The following is a 19,391-nucleotide window of genomic DNA, read 5'->3' on the forward strand; positions in this document are numbered from 1 at the left end:
GCCTTTAGAACTGCTGCCAGGCTGCGGAAGATGGAGAAAGTGAGAGAGGGGACCTGTGGTGGAAGAGCAATGATCATAGAAGAGCAAGCTGGACTAGGGGCTAGCCCTGGGGTTGAGCAGCAGTAAGGCCCAGCCCTGCTGGAGGGGCTACACAGCCCCGGAGACCAGAGAGGCACAACCAGGCCCGGCAGAGGAGGAGAGAGGCTTATATATCTCTCTAACAATGAGTCACATGGCAGAGAAGAAGGCATTCATTGCGGGACAATACAGTAAGGCGGAGAAGAGACACTAAAGTGAATGAGACATAAAACTCAGTGAGACAAAACAGCAGCTCACGCTTAAATCACATTCACCCAACACTGGCAAGGTGATTGATGCGCACCACCTCAGCGAGAACAAACAAGCTTGCAGACATTGGTGATTTAAACTTCTTTATTCAGTTTCCTCTGTTTAGCACTGCCGATCTCAGAGGATAGAGATTGGCAGAAACAATAACAACAATGCTAATGGAAAGAAGGTGGCTGCGGTGTCAGAGGACACGGATTAGCCAGAATGAAAGACATGAGCATGAATATTGGGATTACATTGACGAATGACTTTGAATTTGTTTCAGCTTCAGTTTCAATTACCAGCTTTTATTATGGTCCGGTAAGGTGTCCATCAATACCTCCAGCCCTCTCCATTGTGCTCCAGCATGAAAAGCTCACAGTGGCACACCCGACTGTTCTTTGAGTATTTCTGGGAACACCTCTACTCTCTGGGAGAGGACAAGACACTCACTGGGAGAGGAAAAACTTGGCAAACTGAGATGGATGGCGACAGGTTTTTGTCCTGTCAGCATCTTTGCTCTGAGCCATCTCCCCTCTTTTTGCATTTCAATAAATTGCTTTCCAGCGAGATGCTAGCTCACTGTCTTATTGGCATGCAGAGAGGCAAAGCGCTCCTCTCTAGGACGACCTAGCACCCATTTACTTACACAATTTGTCTGACATTATTGCCCTTCCCTTGACGCCATGGGCTTGTGGCAAACACGAGTGTATGATGTGCAGACGTGCACATTAAAACAGAGTAATGGCTCTGCATTCATTGGAATAAAGTTTCTAACAACCCCCTTTTTTCTCAGCGGGAGAACTATAAAAGCCATCTGCTGCTGGTGGGGGGAGTGGTGGTGGGTACAGCGAGCGAGCTGCTGAGCGACTTAGCTGAGTTAGTGAGCATGTGAGGGTTGGAGGGATGGGGTGAGCGAGCGAGTGATCAAGTGACCCGAGTAGGTGAAAAAGCAAGTGAGTGAACGAGTGTGTGGGTCAGCGAGCAAGCGAGCGTTGAGCCAATGTGAGACTGGGCTGGAATCAGAATGAGGTTGTGTGGTATGAGTTCACTCTAAACTCCTCAGCTCAGACATGTCAGGCTGCTGCTGACCTTTCTCCTATGGAAAGTTGGCTCAGGGTCCAGACTCCAGAGAGCACTCTGCCTATGGTGCAGGACTATATAGATTTGGAATGGTGAGATGGTACGGTGAGGCTACCTGCTCCATAAAATGAGTTGGACTTTTAATCTGATCGATCCTCAGGCGAATACGCCCTGCAGCCCAATGGTCATGTACCGCTGAGAAAGGCTAAACTGAGACTTGAGTTACAACTGCCAGGCCTTGGATTTGGATTATTGTAGTTTGCTCATATAAACTCAGACAATGAGGCCATTGGAAACTTAATGAGCTTCTTAGCAATGAAACAATTAGGTTTACCACTCTAAATAAGGAGTATCTAGTCTTCATCCTAGTACATCTTAAACACACAAATGCAGCACAAGATTTGGGGCATTATACAAATTACCTGAGCTATTTAGTGATATCAGTTTGAGACATTTCTTCAGATAAAATTTCCATAAGTTTGTCTGTGCATGTTGATTTAAGCATTATTTATAAAATTGTATGTGTATTTGTATGCACACATTAATAAAACTAAAAAACTAAAACAGTGAATGCTCTAAACACCAGTCATTTGAAAGACTATCGCTGGGTGTTAGAATATACCTACTCATCTCTACACTACATCATCTAATAATGAATTGTAGTAGAGAGTACTGACCACCCGCTGCAGTTCTAACGCAGGGTAGAGAAACCCTCCAGAATACCAATACTGTTTTACTGATATGTCAATATGTCAGTAAAACAGTAAAACACAAAAACCATAAAAAAAAAGAATCTAATCAACTGTCAAGGAGCCTTTGGCATGTTCTCACACAACCAGACCTAGTTCAGTGGTTAAAAAAAGAAAAGAAAAAAAAAGACTCACTGGAGGGAGGCAGGGGGGAACCTAACCCACAGGTACATTCAAAGGGATGATTTCAACTCTTATTCAGAGCCAGCGGCAAGGTTAGAGTGAATTTTCTCATCTTTACAGTTGAAGGTAATCCCATACCCAGTAGGCTGGCTAATTAACTGTGTATACAGTTCAAAGCAAACAGTATGGCTGCCTTGTTAGCAAGGCAAGCGGTACGTTGCAGACAGAGGGGTGCGAGCATGCGGTAGTCGGCTGTGAGGTGGAGTATATAAACACTGGCCTGGGGGGGACGAATGTGGGCGACAATGCTGAGGCCGCGTCTCACACCCCCTGTCTGCCCACTTCATCTAGCGCCGGCCAGCCTCGCTCTCTCGCAACAGCTCCCAGGTCCCTCCTAGCCCCACTGGGGCCTCAATTTAACTGACAGAGACTCCATCACTTCCACACGCCCCTCTCCACTGAGAGTGGCATTAAGATGTTGGAGGCAGAGTGGACTATTGATTTTTTTTTTTTTTTGGGCCATTCCATTTCTTCGGCAGGCCGTCTTAGCAACTCAGGCAAAATTTGGGTGCAATAATCAGTTAAAAAAGTTGTGTTCTCTAAATTTTTAATTAGTTTTAAAACAAGAGCTGACTGTGAGATGTTGAGGGTGTGTAGGAGGGAATCACTAGTGACAGCTATCAGCACTAAAGCAGACTATCTGACTGGCTGATTGAGTTAATGCCGAGTGGAGGAGCTGGGAGCAGAGTGACAAGTCCAAATGGCAATGAAGAGACTAAAGAGCCATTTAAAATAGAGGATATGTATGGATCCAGTCAAACAAATCCAAACTTGCTCCTATAGTCACATCTGGGTCACATTTTTCTCAGGCTGTGATCGTGACCCTGTGGTGACTGCAGTAGCTTGCATTGTTTTAACAATGTATAGTCACATGCTACTACCTAAGAATTTACCAAATATTAAGGTCTCTGTCTCAAACCCAAGAAAACTTCCCATTAAGGTACCATTTCTAGGTAGGAAGCTGGAGTTTTCAAGTCTCATTCAGGTAGGACACATAGGAAGCATCCTAAGGTACCTTGTTTTGAAGGAAGCATACAGTGGTTCCTCAGGCGGAGTAGGGAATCCCACAACAACCTTGCAACATCAGTGAAGAAGAACAAACCTTCCCCAACATCTGCTAAAATGTATGGCAGACAGAAGTCCATTTTGAGAGAGTTTTCCAAAACAAACATATAACATTTTTAAATTAATTTTTATGATGGGGGATTTTATTAGGAAGGTTCCTAGTTAGGAAGTAGGAGGCTACCTTTTGAATGAGACAGAAACAAGATGTTACTGAGCAGTAGCGTTGGCAGTAGCTAAAAGTGCTAGAAGTAGAAGTAATAAGAAGTAGAAGTACTGCTTTATTCATCCCACAGTGGGAAATTCCTTTATGTAAGTGATAGAGTGCACAGATCAAAGCACAATCAGGGCTCAGCCCACATAGACAGAGCAGAATACATCACTGACACACAGGCACATTCAGTAAATAACAATCAGTTCCTACACTACTGGAAAGCCACACTAAGAGGGCGGATCAGGTACAACTCCATTGTGCTCATTCCAGTGTTCATTGCAGTAGGAACAAACGACTGCTTGAAACTCTCTGCAGACATTCTGGGAAGTGTACTGTACACCTATTGCTGAAACAGCTCCTGTGTTGCATCAGTATACTGTGAAGTGGATGAGCAATATTGTCCAGGATATGAACTTTAGACATGACACTTATTGAACCGTCCATTCAGTAACTCATGACTGCACCCAATAGCTGCACTAGCTTTTGTGTTAGTCTTTCCAAGCTTGTTATTTGCCTCTTTAGATTGATACTATACTGTGTAATGACACAGTTGAGCAGCTTTGGCAAATACTCCCCGTTTCTATTATGCTCTAAAAACACTATTCATATTTCTAACTACTAAAACGGCCTTATCTAATGCCAAACCTATTAGTCATCATTGACTCTGTCTTAGATCCTCTGGTTAGTCTTTGAAAATGAATCCAAATATTTGAAAATACATCCACATGTATCAATGTTTGTTTACCATGAAACAAAAGCAGCACACAACACAACAGTTGCACTCAACCAGTTACATGATAACATCTCTGAATACAAAAAGACAGGTTGTAAGCTTAACCCTATATCACAAAGCAATACAAGTTCTATCCAAAACATAAAAGAACTGCTTGGATCCCTCCAAAGCCCGGGCTGAGAGTGCGAGTTCTTAGTATGCCTCTCCCACTGCAGTATTACTAGGAGAATATATAATGACAGAATTTCTTTAAAAGACATGCCTCTGTATGTCTTTGCCTAGGGCTCTCATTATAAAACAGCATTTCTCATTTTCCTCTGCTGCAGTCTTTGGTGGTTACTGGAGAGACAGATGAATATTCTCAAAGCACTCAAGAGCTGGGCCCGGTTCAGATTTTGGAGCAGGTCAGCTCCTACCTGCTTGCTGCTCATCTCAAGAACAAAAACAACCGTCCTCACGTGATCACACAATCATTTTTTTAATGTGGATGTCCACAGAGAGGTCAGAGGTCAAGGTTAATTACAGAACAGCCACACTGGAGCTGGTAGGGATTCAGTGTCTTACTCAAGGACACTTCAGCAGGGCGGATGATTGCCAGAAAGAGGCCTTGACCCCGGGTCCCCCTACTTACTTCACCACCCTGCTGCACAAAGAAAGAATACACAAAATTGATTTTGAGCATATTATTTAAGAATATGGTATGCTTATGGATACATTGTTATGATGTATACTTTTGTTCTTGTTTTATTCTGAAAAACTGCTAATAAAGGAGACATCTCAGTGAATGCCTAACAAAACAAAGTCTGAAACGAACCATAACTACGGTTCATACCATACGGTTCCATAGTAATTACATCCTCAAGTCACATCATTAACTGAAATCACTTTATAGCTTTACTTCGCATTGACATTATCACTTGACTTCTCACATGTAAACAAAGGCACTTCATTCATTGCTAGCTTAGCTAACTGAATGCAGTTTGGAAGCTAGTGCTGGGTTTGCAAACTAGTCTGAGACTCTGCTGAGATGTGTCTATCCCTCACCACTGGAAATTACTAAATATGGATTTCAAAGATTGAAAGATCGAAAGCATTGAACCATCTCTACAATGTCCACCATGGAGTTAGCAGGTTCAATAAGTGAAGCTCCGCAATGAAAATCCAGTCATGATAGAGTACAAATGATAAAACAGATAGTTCCTGACTTCAGTTCTGATTGTCTGAGTTTGTTTGAAGCCATTGCAAAATACATTATAAGCGAAAATCACCATGCATATCGGTACTATAACTATATTGTTTGGTGTAAGTGTGACATTAAATTATCTAATTATTATTGATTAAAATAAAAGATTTATTGCCCATTTGTGCTCTTTTTTATTACAATCGTTTTGTGAAAGCAATAAGCCACTCAAGGCTGTGCTTTACAGTGATTTTAGAAGAGCGCCTAACAACGCCTTTAAGCTGTTCTAAAATCACTGTGAAGTACAGCCTCTCGTGGCTTATTGCTTAAATATACTTTGCCTCCTTCCAGCACTTTTCAAATATGATATCTTGGACAGACTGAAAAAATGACACTTTGTAAATCTCTCTCTCAGTGGAATATAACTAATCACAGTCTCACACAAAACTTGTGTGAGACTGTGATTTAGCCGAAAGATGCTCAGTTGGTGGTTGGCAACAATGTCAGAGAAAATATGTCGCACAGAGGTGGCACTTTCCAGAAAACTTCTACACTGCATTATAAACAGAGCTAGCTAATGCACAAATAAGTACACTGATCTAAATCTTTACCATTGTATGTCTAGACTGAATGCTTGGAGCCAGAGGGGCGTAAGTGGGTTTTGGCAAACTCTACAGGAGATTGATCAAGCTTTTGATAATGATAATGTCGTCACATAAATACGCAAATAAGCAGACACTTAAACTACTTCATAGGCCTCCTCAAGAGCTTTTACTTGATATATAGATCTCATTTTCGCCTAAAATGCAAGTTACGCCCTTCTGGCTCCAAGCCCTCAACACATAAACAGAGAACAAAAGAAAGCGAGAGCGAGAGGAAGAGGGAAAGAGAAAGATATTTTGCATATTTTTGGAGAGTTTGTCAGAATAAAGACTATGTCTAACTATGTCTTTGTCTAAGCAGGCGATAAGAGCAGTTTGGAGCGCTCTTCTCACTTACATGGCAGAAAACAATCAGCGGGCTGCAGGTCCAAACCTTTCTAGAGCTGCGGAGCGGCAAGAGCCTACAGAGACGCAGGCCAGTGACTGGAAGGTCACCGTTTGATTTCCCAGACCAGTTGGAAAAATCTGGGCAGCAAAAGTGAATGAGTTAACGCTTTCCTCTCTCCGAACAACTACTGCTGAGCTGTCCTTAAGCAAGGCACTTAACCCCCAAATGTGTCTGGTGGAGCTGCTCCGTGGCCAGCAGAGGAAGACTACGGCTGTTCCCAGGTGTGAATGTGGAACAGTATGAATGTGAAGCAGCATGCGTGCTCAGCAAGCATTTCCTGGTAGGTAAAAAATGGCTCTGACTCCCTCACTCAAGCCCTTGGCGAGCTACTGTCCTTCCATCTGCATTGTGTCAATATCACTTCATACTTTCCAAACATTGAGCTGGTTCAGCACTGCAAGTAATGTTTCACTATCGTAGGATGTTTTCGCTTCTTAGCATGCATGCCTTCAGATGACATCAGACGCCCCGGAGATCCATAGTCACTAGTATTCAACCAGAGCGATACCGTTTGGTTACTGTTTTAATCAGGATAATTAGGAAAATAAGGCCCAGGTTGAAAATAACCAGAATTATCCTTTAAAATCGGTACAAAGTATAATTATAATTACAGAAAAGCCAACAGATTGTCATAAGCTGCTGGGAGAGATGGGGACCAGTCTGCCTTCATCAGCATTATCTCTCATAATGTAGACCGCTGTAGAAAACTGAGCAATGATAAAGCCAATCACATTTAGCATACTTGTGTGATGGCTGATGTTTCATAATGTGTGTAATGCTTTTAACAGCACCCATACTACAGTCTGTGTGTGTCTGTGTGTGTGACCATTATGTGGCCTATGGCGCTTCAGGCCCAGAGACTTTGAACTATTGGGGTCCAACTCCCCCCGACAATTAGTTCCTGACATATTTTTGTTTTCCTTTTAGGCTACATGATGGGCCCACACAGCCTCCAGTGCACCGAAGTGACTGAGGGGACTGTGAAGGAAATGCAAAAATGTGTTTGTCCTCTTTTTCTCCCTTTTTAATCATATTTATTTTACTTTTTGACACCATTATGTTACACACTACTGCTGCCTTTGAAGTTGTCTGGCTCTTGCCTCAAAATTTACGATACATAACAGGGAAATACTGAAGAAAAAGAACATTTTAAAGACATTCCCTGGAATCAATGGCAGATTTACAATGTACAGGATTACAACTTGAATCCTATTTTACTCTGTAACCTTGAGAGCTTCTTTTCCTTGTATGGAGTAGCGGCACTAATTCTTTTGGTGGTACACAATACTAGACAGTACAAGCTTACTTTCATCTCAGGATGTAAGTCATCAGTCTCCTGAAGCAGCACATATTTCAACCCTGTAGCCAGTGACATCATCGGGATCACAATCCCATCGCATTATGTCACGTGGGCTCATTGACATGCGGTGAAATATGGAACTCCAAGGGCATCGCTTGTCCCCTTCCCTAGAGTAGAAGTCATTTAACGAGCTGACGAACACACTCAATACATATGTCTAGACAACAGTGTGTGTGTTGTCTGAAACTTTAACACATCTGTGTGCTTCATTCATGAATGTTGGGTTACTGTTTCTTATCTCCATCTCCCTTTTCCATGACAAGGTTTTTGACAGATACCACAGAACCCTTAACAAAATCTCCCAGCTTTGCTTTCTAAACACCAAAATTCAGATTCCAGAAGCGCGTTTGATGTTTCACTGAATCTGGTTGTTTTATATGTCATGTTATCAGCAAATGGGTTTACTTTCACAACCCTTTGCAAACATCAGTTTTCAGCATGGGTGAACTGAATTCCTTGGTTCCAAAACACAATCACGGTATTTTGAAAGACTCTTTTAACAGCGTAACCCTGTTCGGATGGCTCAGCCCCACTAACAACCACATCAGGAGAAAGACTCGGCATTACAAATGGCATCGCTCTTCATCCAGTGGAGTAAGTGGCTGAAAGCAAAGAGACAGATACATTATAGATATGACAGGCTCTTTAAGTGTGGGTCACCGAGCTGTCTCTGCCGTTGACAGAGAGTTGCACTTACTGCGGCAACGCACACACACACACACACACGGGGAGGGCCGGCTGATGAAATTAAACACAGTTGACAAAATTAATAAGGTGAGAGGAGTGAGTTTATTTCCTTATGGACAGTTTGTCTGTAATGAGCTGCGGGTTGTCAGGCTTCGGGGAGACAGGCGTGGCTAAAGAGTCCGAGCCAGCGGGAAGATATTAATGCAACCTGAAGGAGATGTGAGTCATCGCGAGCCGCTGTCCGTCTGCACCGGTCACATAAGGAGCACGACCGCAGCACGGCTTAATCACGGCCATCACAGTTCGGGCCTGTGATATTTGACATTGGGAGTTGAAATAGAGGGCCTTGCATTTGCTTATCACGCGACGAGTCAGTGAGCGGGTAATTATTTTAAAGTCAAGTTGCCACTACAGAGGGAGGTAAGGGAGTGGAGCTTGGAACTCCTCTCCTCTGGGACACAGCCACACTAGGTCCGTACTTAACTTCCATTTCACACTTGGTAATCAATTACTGGTCTCTAGAGCTATCGAAGAAAGAGCTACCTATCCCGAGAACAAGCTAAATCTCTCAGCGCCTCCTAATTGAAAAGACATTATATCGCTAGACAATGCTCTTTGTGTATAGTCAGCCATTGATTTGGGCTGTTTGGACGCCCAGAATAAAGCAATTTACGGAGGTTTCAAACATCCTTTGTGGGACGATAATTCATGGTCTTATCAGGTGCAGAGTTTAAACATCAAATAAATAGATATGAATAATTAAATAAGTAGACTTTGAAGGTGTGCCCAGCCATTTGTTGGTGGCTGTTCTCCCAATGACTCTGAAAGGCTGAAGCTAATATGATTTCGTATCGTAAAGCCAAGACTGACGCCAGACCTCCCGAAACCAATCCCTCTTACAGGATTTAGCAGGAGCTGTGTGAAATGTACACTGCAGGGCCCCATCGGTCCCAATGATAGTCCTTGCTGTGAGTCCAAATCAAAATGAACCCGATCAATAACAAAAGAGGGCTTTCGCGCTTTTACTGCCATCATAAATACAGTGTCCTGAAAAAGGGAAAGCAAGGGAGCGACAGAGAGAGACAGGTTCCCACCAGGCCGGGGATGGGCATAAAGATGTCAGACTGCTGGATGTGGAGAGGTGGGGGGTGATGGGTGATGGGTGGGGGTGGTCAGGGCCAAAGATGGTGACACCCAGCACTTGATCACACTTGATAGGGTTCAATTTGTGGACATGCAGCAGACAGGAAAAACGCAAGATGCACGCATGCACGCATGTACATATGTAGACACAAACACAAAACCACACACATATACGCACGTACACACGTACTGTTTGCACACATACATATGTGAACGACCACCTCCCACCCACACACACATTGTCTTACATAACAAACAATGGACACAAAGACGGAAATTCACGGTCCAGGTAGGAAGAAATACTTTGGCGGAGTAGCTTTTAAACTGTGGCACAAAAGGCGTTTTGACACAGAAACAGTGCAAAAAATCTTTAATGCCAAAAGAGAAAAAAAAAAAAAAGTCAAGATGGCAGAGAGGGGACCAGAATAAGGGGAAAATAAATCCCAGCACAAAAGAGAGGAGCTCATTTTATCTCTCTGATTGTACCATTCTAAAAGAGCAATGCACCAAGCAGGAACTGGCCACGACTTAATCCTTCTTTCAACCCAACAATCCCTCAGAGCTGCTAACGGTAAGACTGAGAGCATGACAAATAATATTGCCTGGGCAATAATACAGGGATAAAACTTCCCATACTGAAGGCCCAGAGGAGGACATTCAAACATCTCAGAGCAGTGACAGCGGCAAGTGGCCCGAGTTAATAATCCTGATAGGAAATAATGTGCTTACAATGCTGCCATTGCTGCCTACCTGAATTTATTTTAGATTGCCCACATTACTTCATCTCTCTATTTGGTTGTTTTCCCCGGCTGGGCTCCTGATAAGACAGAGCGCGCATTCAGTGAGAGGGAGAAGGCCTGTTTGTGCATTGGACACTAATTAATACAGTGCTCCATCGGGGAAGTTGCCTGCTCGCCGCTCTGCTGACAACGGATTCATTTATACTGCTGTTTTCTACTTCTCCGAAGGCTCCGTTAATTGCATTTAAATTAGGCCTGTAAAAAGGTTCAGTGGAGAACAAGGACCAGAGCAGTGTTTTGTTTATAGACACGGGAGGCGAAAGCATGGATTTGGGAAACATGTCACCCTAAAGTTGACTGACTGAGCTTTTGATACAAAATCTGATCAGAGAAAAGCCTGAATATCCTTGTAAAAAAAAACAAATTCATGAATAATTGCAATTTTACCACACCACCAAGAATTAGCCTAATGAAAGCCCCTATGAAACAGCAGATCATTGCATCTTACTATTTGGCCAGTGATTTTTGGCAGTGCTCACATGGCAACGCTTTTACCCCAATTTAACAGTGAAAATGCTTCAAACTGCCACCCGATATTTTCAGAGATTCTAGAGGAAAAAAAATCAATCAAGTTTATGGCAGTAATCAGAGAAAAGACTCATTGAGGGACTTCTCCTCAAAAACAATAGAGGATTGGGGCTTTACGGCTTGAGTAAGCTTGGCGAGCGCTGGCAGGTACCAATTTAGATGGCACCGCGATGTCAGGACCGAGCTCTGGAACAGATAATAACACAGTCAGGGAAAAGGGGAAGAGGCGAGCTGGCAGACATCTAATGAAGAAAAAAACACTGCTAAGTGTTATGCAGTCCCAAATGCTCTGGCACAGACCACCTATTAGCACCTCTGTTAGAGTCTATCTCCACCATAAAGATGAATGTTTATGGGAATTAGACTTCTGAGGAGATGTTTTTTAACCTTTATTTATGCAGGGAAGGTTGGTTGAGAATGCAAGTGGTTTTTCAGCAACCTGCTTTGCATTCATACAGTTACACACATGCACATTCAGGAGATGCACATTACAGTCAGAAAACTATTTTTGGCCACTGAGCATCACGTGCTGGAGCAGTTTTCTGTTTAACTGCCTTGCTCAAGGGCAGTTAATGAGGAGGTAGTTGCTGAGATTCCCTGACAAGATTTTCCCAGCCGGTCCAGATTCAACCCAATGAATTGTGTGTGTGTGTGTGTGTGTGTGTGTGTGTCTGTGTACACAGGAAAATAAAGGTGTGAACTGGAACTGAAAAAGGTTCTTCAGAGTGATTCCATAGAAGAACCAATTCTGGTTCCACAAAGAACCGTTCAAGAACCTTTTAAACCATATATGGTTCTTTGGAATATTAAAAGGTTATTCATTCTTAGTTATTGGATGGTGGGGTGGGAGATGGCATACAATTGCAAATGAGGCTATACAAGGACAGTCTCAGCAAAGGAGTGCAGAAATGGTTCTTTAATGAACCTCTGCCTTCTTTGTGGAACCAGAACTTCTATGGCTATCACTCCGAAGAACCATTTTCGGTTCCAGTTCGCACCTTTATTTTTTTGTGTTTAGGGGATTAAGTCCATTTAGAGAAAGGTCTGAGGAAACTACGAGAAGGAAGAAACCAGAAATCAGAAAACATGAGGGGAGAGATATGGAGAAATATAAAGAGAATGCGAGGGAGTCCAGTGTAGTTCTCAGTGGCCTTTCATGAAGTTGACAGAGCTCAGCACGAGCAGCAAGCCAGGGTAGGTGAGGGTCCGTGACAGTTGGTCGAAAAATCATTTGACAAAAACATAAAGGCAAAGCGAGAGTAGAGGCGAGCCGAGACTTGGGCGCCTTTCATTTTAATCAAGGGGTACTTTACCATGTGCGCATCTTGCTGAGTGTTGGGCTTTGTAATGAAGCCCGGGCCCCTCTATATGAGCTTACTGTAACACACTGGAAAACGTTTTCTTCAATTCTCCATGCTGTGAGGGCTATTGATTTCTATAGTAGATAGAATTAGTGCCGTTAAGAGCTTTTGTCTGTGTGAAACTGTCTCCCTTTGCAGTGATTGTTACATATTGAAGGGTTTAGAAATCACATCTAAATGTTCTCAGAGCCAGTCAGAAAAAGTAAAGGGGTGCAAACTAAGAAATTGTGCAAGACGCCACTGATATTGGATTCTCAGCAGTCTCACTTCTAAGTGATTTCAAATGTCAACTGAATCTTTAATCATTTCATCCATACATATTTATATATACATATTTTATTTATATACATATTTATATACATATTTTCATTTTAACATTTACATACATACTTTAGTCCATTCATTCGTTAGATTACCACTGTGTCAGTAGGACCTTTAACGAGACCATCAAAATTTGTTAGTGTTGGTTTATTGATTTTTTACTGGTTTGAATCTCGTAATTTCACTTTTAATTTTGCATATATTATAATGCACCTGTATTACCTGATCAAATTTAAATAAGTTGCAATCCATATGAGAAGTCCCCAATACAAAAGTTTTGTTTGTTTGCTTAAGTTTTGGGTGCCAAGTCTTGATCCTTGATCCAGTGATTATATTCTGTGTTATCTAAATGCCCAACGTGTGATTTCTTCACTCTTGTAATGACTAGATACTTGGATAACATACCTCAGACATTTCAGGCATTCCTGCATTACACAGGTTTTTATTCCCAATAAAGGAGGCAAACGTTCACATTTTGTTTAATTTCCCTGAATTGTAACCATTCTATACTAATTCTCTTTGATCACAACTTTTCCCACTGTAATGCAGCATGCTGCATTCACAATACTGCAGGCTTTTAATGATGACAATATGATTTATCAATACTAACTTCACACCTCACATTTTGTTGCTTAGACTTTTTGTGTTTTTTCCTGCAAAGTACAAGCTCACCGGCGAAGCACAAGCGCTTTCATTTATTTATTTATTTTTGTATCTCCTGTAGCCATACAAAGTGTGAAAGGCTGCTGCGAGCACACTGATGGATTCGCCACTCTATTCCCTTGATCCTAATCAGTGTGCTTCTAGTCGCCTATGGGTCTAAACTTTTGTAGACTGGACAGGCTGACCATGTGGAACGAGGGTGTGGTCAAACACCTCCCGGCAGAACCAAAGTCAGGTCAAGCAGCAGTCAATGAGAGCGTGCGCCAGTTTAATTTATTCATTCATTCATTGTCTTTACCTATTACTTTTCTGGGTCATGGGCATGTGTTCTAGCATAAACACCCTAGACACACAGACAGATAATCACATTCGCATTCATAACTATGGGCGCTTTAGAGTCTACCTCCAATCCACCTCCATTCAATTGCACGTCTTTGGAATGTGGGAAGAAAGCATCTGGAGGAAACCCATGCAAACACAGGGAAAGCATGTGTTTGCATAGCTGGGATTCAAATCCGGGTCCTTGCTCTGAGGCGACAGCGCTAGCAACCACTGAGTCACCGAGCCGGCCAGCGAAAGCCAGAGTGCGCCAGCGAAATGGCAAAATTCAGCGGAATGTCTTTTAGACCAAATGGGGTGATGTGCCTGTATCTCTCTCCCCGTCAGCGAGTCCATCTCCCGCCTGTCAGGCCCCGGTGCCACAGCTCCGAGCTCAGCAAACACTCGTCTCCATCTCACTCTCTGTCATCGACTTCTCACCCCCTCCGCCCCCTCAACCCCACCTCCCTCTGTCTCTCCCTAGCTCTATCTCCCTCGCTCCCTCTCTCTATCTCCCTGCCTCAGTCTCTCTATCTCCCTCCCTTCCCCCCTCTCTATCTATCTCCATCCGGACCCCGCTCACTGTAAATGCTGTGCCAGCATAGCGATGCCAGGGAGATGGCGCCGTCCTCGTTGAGAGAGAGTGGGCAGACGGAGGGGCTCAGTGACAGGCCCTAAAGCCCAGCCATCACACAACACGCGCTGCAGCCGGCGCGCAGCCCCAGTAGATGTGGGATACGTATCTAAAGCTGCGCATTCAGAAAAGGGATCGGTAAAAAAATGATAGGATATAGACTCCTGATCCGGGAAAACTCCAAAGGCATTATTCTTTTTGAGGAGAACAAAGTGGTCAAAATAGGTTGGGAGAGCGGGTCAGTGCAAGACGTATAATTTAGTCTGTCTGGTTTAAACGGCTGCTTTACGCCAGGCGGTCAAGAGAGGAGCGGGAGGGGGAGGGAGGCGGAGGGGGGGGGGGGGGGGGGGGCAGACAGGCAGGCCAGGGTTCATTTAAGGACTGACGCTGCTGCTTCTCATCATCGGACTGCTCAGTAATACCAGTCGTTCCTTTGGGTCTCCCAGCAACTGAAGCTTGCTGTATCCTGCGAAATCTATCAATATCTCAGCAACACAAAACATGGCCTATTTCAGGGCTCAGCTGCAAACCTGACCAGCACTTCACTAGGCGTGTCCGCCAAGACGGTCTGCGAGATGCTGGATAGTGTGCCTGGGCCGTGTGCATATGTTGCTAACAGACGTGTGTTTGGTGAGGTATTCAAATTGTCGTGACTACAAAAGAGGTAAGATTAACATGGCTGACTTAACACAGACTCTCAGTGCGTAGCTCATGCCAGCCCACATGGTGTTCAGCTCAGTGTGGGTAAAGGGTTCATTTTCTCAAAATTAACCTTGTCAAACTCCTTTTCTTGCTGGGGGGAGATTTGTATTACTATTGTAATTTTTCAATCAGAGATTGGGGAGAGTGTGAAATTTTAACGTGCTTGTTCACTCTCTACCTCCCTCCCTCTCCCTCTGTCTCTCTTTCTCTCTCACTCCCATTCTTTCGCTCTCTCTCTCTCTCACTCTGTTTTTTTTTCTTTTTTTCGCTCTCATAGTCCATTTAGAATTTTAAGCAGATTTCACCCCTTCTCATAATAGGATTCTCCACTGCCTGAGAGTGGTGTGCAGTGTGCTGTGTTTGTAAGCGTATACAGCAGTGTATTCACTATATCAACTCCAGCTCTGCACACTCCACACTCTGCTACTCCAGTAGAAGAGTTCTGCTAGGTCAAAATTAATTACAGAAGCTGTTAAGCACACACCAGCTGTTGTAAACAAATGCAAATACATTTTAATTTCAAACAAGCCCCCTTGTATCGCAGCACACAAAATACTGTAAATCAGCCGCGTGTGTTTACTAACAACTTAGGCCATCGTCAAGCTGTGCTGATGCTACTACAGAGAAATTAATCTTATCCATGTACACCCAAGCGCTAAGAATCACGACCACCTCCGGTTTTAATTAAGGGCTTCCCTTGCTTTATCTATGGGTTTGCTCATTTTGCTGTCCCTCTCTCAAACTTATACACTTTCCCTCTGCACACCTCCATTGCTCTTTGATTTTGGCTGGAACCCTCTTTTCTTCAGCTGGGGTGGTTTCAGAGAGACTCCTTCATTTCCACTGTGCTGAACGGATCACCTTTCATCATGCAGGGCTCCAGACTAACTTTTCCACTGGTAGCACTGGTGCCAACTTTCTCAGCACATGATTTGGTCACACTCTTTTTTTTTTTTTTTTTTGGTACAGCATGGTATTTTATAGATTTTTATTTTAGGCATTTTTATGCTTTATTTGACAGAGATAGTGAGAGAGACAGGAAGGTATGGGAGAGAGCAAGGGGAGGACATGCAGCAAATGACCGTAGGCTGGAGTCAAACCTCGGTCGCTGCAGGAAGGACTGAGCCTTATGGTACGCGCTCTACTCAGTGAGCCACCGGGGCGCCGGTGGATCAGTGTGATCTGGGATTTGAATTTTGTGAACGGGAGTTCCTCTTTCACTATGTTATAGGCAGTGTTGAACTTGATGACCATTTCATTCTCCTCCGTTGAGCGATCATCATGCACTCGCACGAATGCGACCGCATGAAATTTTAACTCGCACACTCTCAAAAAATGGTCGCAGTCTGGAGCCCTGTCATGACAACGTTCCTTGCAGCGGGCCTAAAATGTCCTGCTGCAAAGCATTTTTGGCATTCGGGGAATAGGAGAAGCTTGACACTGTGACTAAAGGAAATGAGAATCAAACCTCTCTAATATGGCATCTGTGGTGTAGGTTGCCACAAACACAATGTTCCAAAACCAGTGGAGGCTGATGACTCAAAACACTAGAGGAGGACATGGCTCAGTAAACTGCAGGGTAAAAACAGAATGGCTCAAAAATATATATAGCTATAAAGTCTATGATACTCAAGACTGACCTTCTTAACCTTAACCTTCTTTTTAAAGAAAAAAAAAACGGGGAGGGATCAGAAAACTGGGGAGGATCAGTCTTCCCTATTCTAAACGCTTGACTATCCAAATAAAACCATGACCCAGATCGCTCTCTATCAACACATTGTTTCAAGGAGAAATAATCTAGTATGTCATTTGTAAGAGGAAGATAGGAGACAAAAAATGATGAGGTGATAAAATGACCGGTAACATCTTAGATTAGGGAACGAATATTAACTATTAATACTTTGCTTATAAACATGCATATTAGTGGTGTATTGGTTCATTATTAGTCATTACAAACCACTTATTAGCACCTTATTCTGCACTATTGTAAAAAGCAGAGCGGCGCTGCTGTAGTTCTGCTTTTCTCAAAAGCCTCCTAATTAGTGCTTATAGCAGTCAGTAAAGTTGTTGCACATGAATTTGGGCTTTTAGTGTGCTTTGCTCAGTATGGGGCTTATAAGGTGCTAGGATCACATATTATTGAGAGAAATTATTAAAGTATTGAGGAAAAACCCATAGTTAATAGTTAATATGTGTTCCCTAATCTAAACTGTTACCAAATTATCATCTGTATTTCAACCAAACATGAAATAGCGCATCCCTCTAGCTGATAGCAAAGAGTAACAAGGAGCAGCAGCGTTGCCTTACTGTATTATCAACATATATTCTCAACATGTGTTGAACACCATTCCACTCCCCCACCCCAGCAGCGGTCCCTCTCGCTGGTTATCTGTGCTGTTTTGAAAGAGGCCAACTACATCTACGCCAACTACGGTTAGAAAGGCCACCCCTCCCTCTCAGCGTGCCCTCCCAATCGGCCATCCTGTTTCCAGACAGCGGAGTCATTTCCCAGCCCAGTGGAGCAGCACTCCCTGACCTCTGGCTCAACCTCCCCCTGACCGGCCCAGCTCCAGCTCCAGCTCCAGCTCCCGCTCCAGCTCCCGCTCCCGCTCCCGCTCCTGCTCCAGCTCCAGCTCCAGCTCCAGCTCCAGCGAGCGGGTCCAGCGAGCGGGTCCAGCGAGCGGGTTCGGGCCACCTCTACTTATTTATGAGCCATTTCACACTGTGCTGCTTCCATTAGAGACCCAGCATCGGATCACCGTACACAGCACTCTCCATGCACTTAACACTGTGTACACCATGCAGGGGCGACCCTGGGGGGACATGGGGTCGGGGGGTGGGGGTGGGGAGTTTTACTTACTAGACCCTTGGGCCCATCACATAGATACTGTGACACATGCAGACCCAACGATTACATCACCCAATCAGAGCAAGGTAAACATATCAATCTACTTCCTGGTTTAGCAAACATTTCCTCTGAGCTTGAAGCCCACAGACTGCTGAGAGACCAATCATTCCATCTAGCACGATCTTTTATTACTGTATTGCATTTTCAAATATTTGATGAATAGCTATTTGAGTCTCATCGGGGGAAATAATCACCCGCTGATCTAATTTAACGATGCACAAGAACTGATGGGTTATGCTTATTGGACCATAATTGGACATTTCATTATTTCCCATTCGTTTCTGTGGAGCTGAACTGTTACTCTCAGCGAGAAGGAGCAAAAATTAAAAAGCAAAAAAAAAAAAAAGCAAAAAAAAAACTTGAGTCTTCACAGCATGAAATTTGACTGACGGATTGATTTACGAAAGCATACAAGACTTTAATAAGAAACTCAGCGTCTGTGTGACTGAAAACAAGATTAGTCTGAGCAGGTAACGTTGAAACACTGTGGGAAGCCTGTGAGTATCAGCTTGTTTACACGGCGCCGGGAAGAAGGTGAAAGCGTTGACTGAGACACCTGAACACCTATCAAGAGAGAAAGGGAGAGAGAGAGAGAGAGAGAGAGAGAGAGAGAGAGAGAGAGAGAGAGAGAGAGAGAGAGAGAGCTATCAAGACACACCCACCTGTGATGGTGACGGAGGCGAGGCCCTCCTCGCCCAGCAGTGGGTTGTTGAGTCGGCAGCTGTAGGTGCTGTTGGGCTCCAGGACGACCGTCAGCACGCTGTGCATGCTGAACAGCCCTTCCTCATTGGCCACCTGGGAAATGGTGATGTTGTCCGTGAGGTTGCGCCCACTCCCGTCCTGCCACAGCACGCTGGCCGCCGGGTAGCCGCCGTACGCCACGCAGGTCAGGGCCACCTCATCGCCTGGCCGCAGGTTGGAATCCGGCTCCAGAGTCACCACGGGTTTGGTGTAGGGGGCTGAGGGGAAGGAGGAGGAAACAGAAGAGAGATGGGGATTAAAGGAAAGGAGGGAGGAGAACAAGAGGCATGGGTGGGCGAGGACGGGGGAGAGGATGAGGAAGCGGCAGACACATACTGAGTTCAGTTAGATTCTCAGCAGCGAGAGACACCCTGGGAACTGTTTGACATGATTCCCATTAAATTCTTAATTATATTTAGGGAGCTTAGCATAACACAGAGCTTCAGATCCCACAGACAGCATCTGTGGCACATCCTGATGCTGAGTCCCCCTACACTGTCACCCCGCTCCCCCAAGAGAGCCGCGGCGCCGAGCCACTCCCGAGGAGGAAATATGGTCCGGGCCGGGAGGTGGAGGTGGGAGGCGGGCCTGGGGGGAAATTGGCAGGCTCAGAGATTGGGGACGACTCAGCCTTTGGCATGAAA

At 44.2% G+C, this 19,391-nt stretch overlaps 1 protein-coding gene across 1 annotated transcript in view; it reads right to left on the reverse strand.

The window, feature by feature from the left end:
* cd276 (CD276 molecule) overlaps positions 1-19,391 on the reverse strand; it is a 66,971-nt gene that overhangs the window by 26,864 nt on the left and 20,716 nt on the right. The window contains exon 4 of the mRNA XM_071531973.1: positions 18,669-18,965. Coding sequence (XP_071388074.1) covers positions 18,669-18,965 — 297 coding nt within the window. The remainder of the gene's footprint in view (positions 1-18,668; positions 18,966-19,391) is intronic.

This window comes from Centroberyx affinis, unplaced genomic scaffold (genome assembly GCF_046629955.1).
Source record: "Centroberyx affinis isolate AG114_WGS23_722 - 3 ecotype Tasmania unplaced genomic scaffold, CSIRO-AGI_Caff_v1 ptg002151l_1, whole genome shotgun sequence".
Classification (NCBI taxonomy): Eukaryota; Metazoa; Chordata; class Actinopteri; order Beryciformes; family Berycidae; genus Centroberyx; species Centroberyx affinis.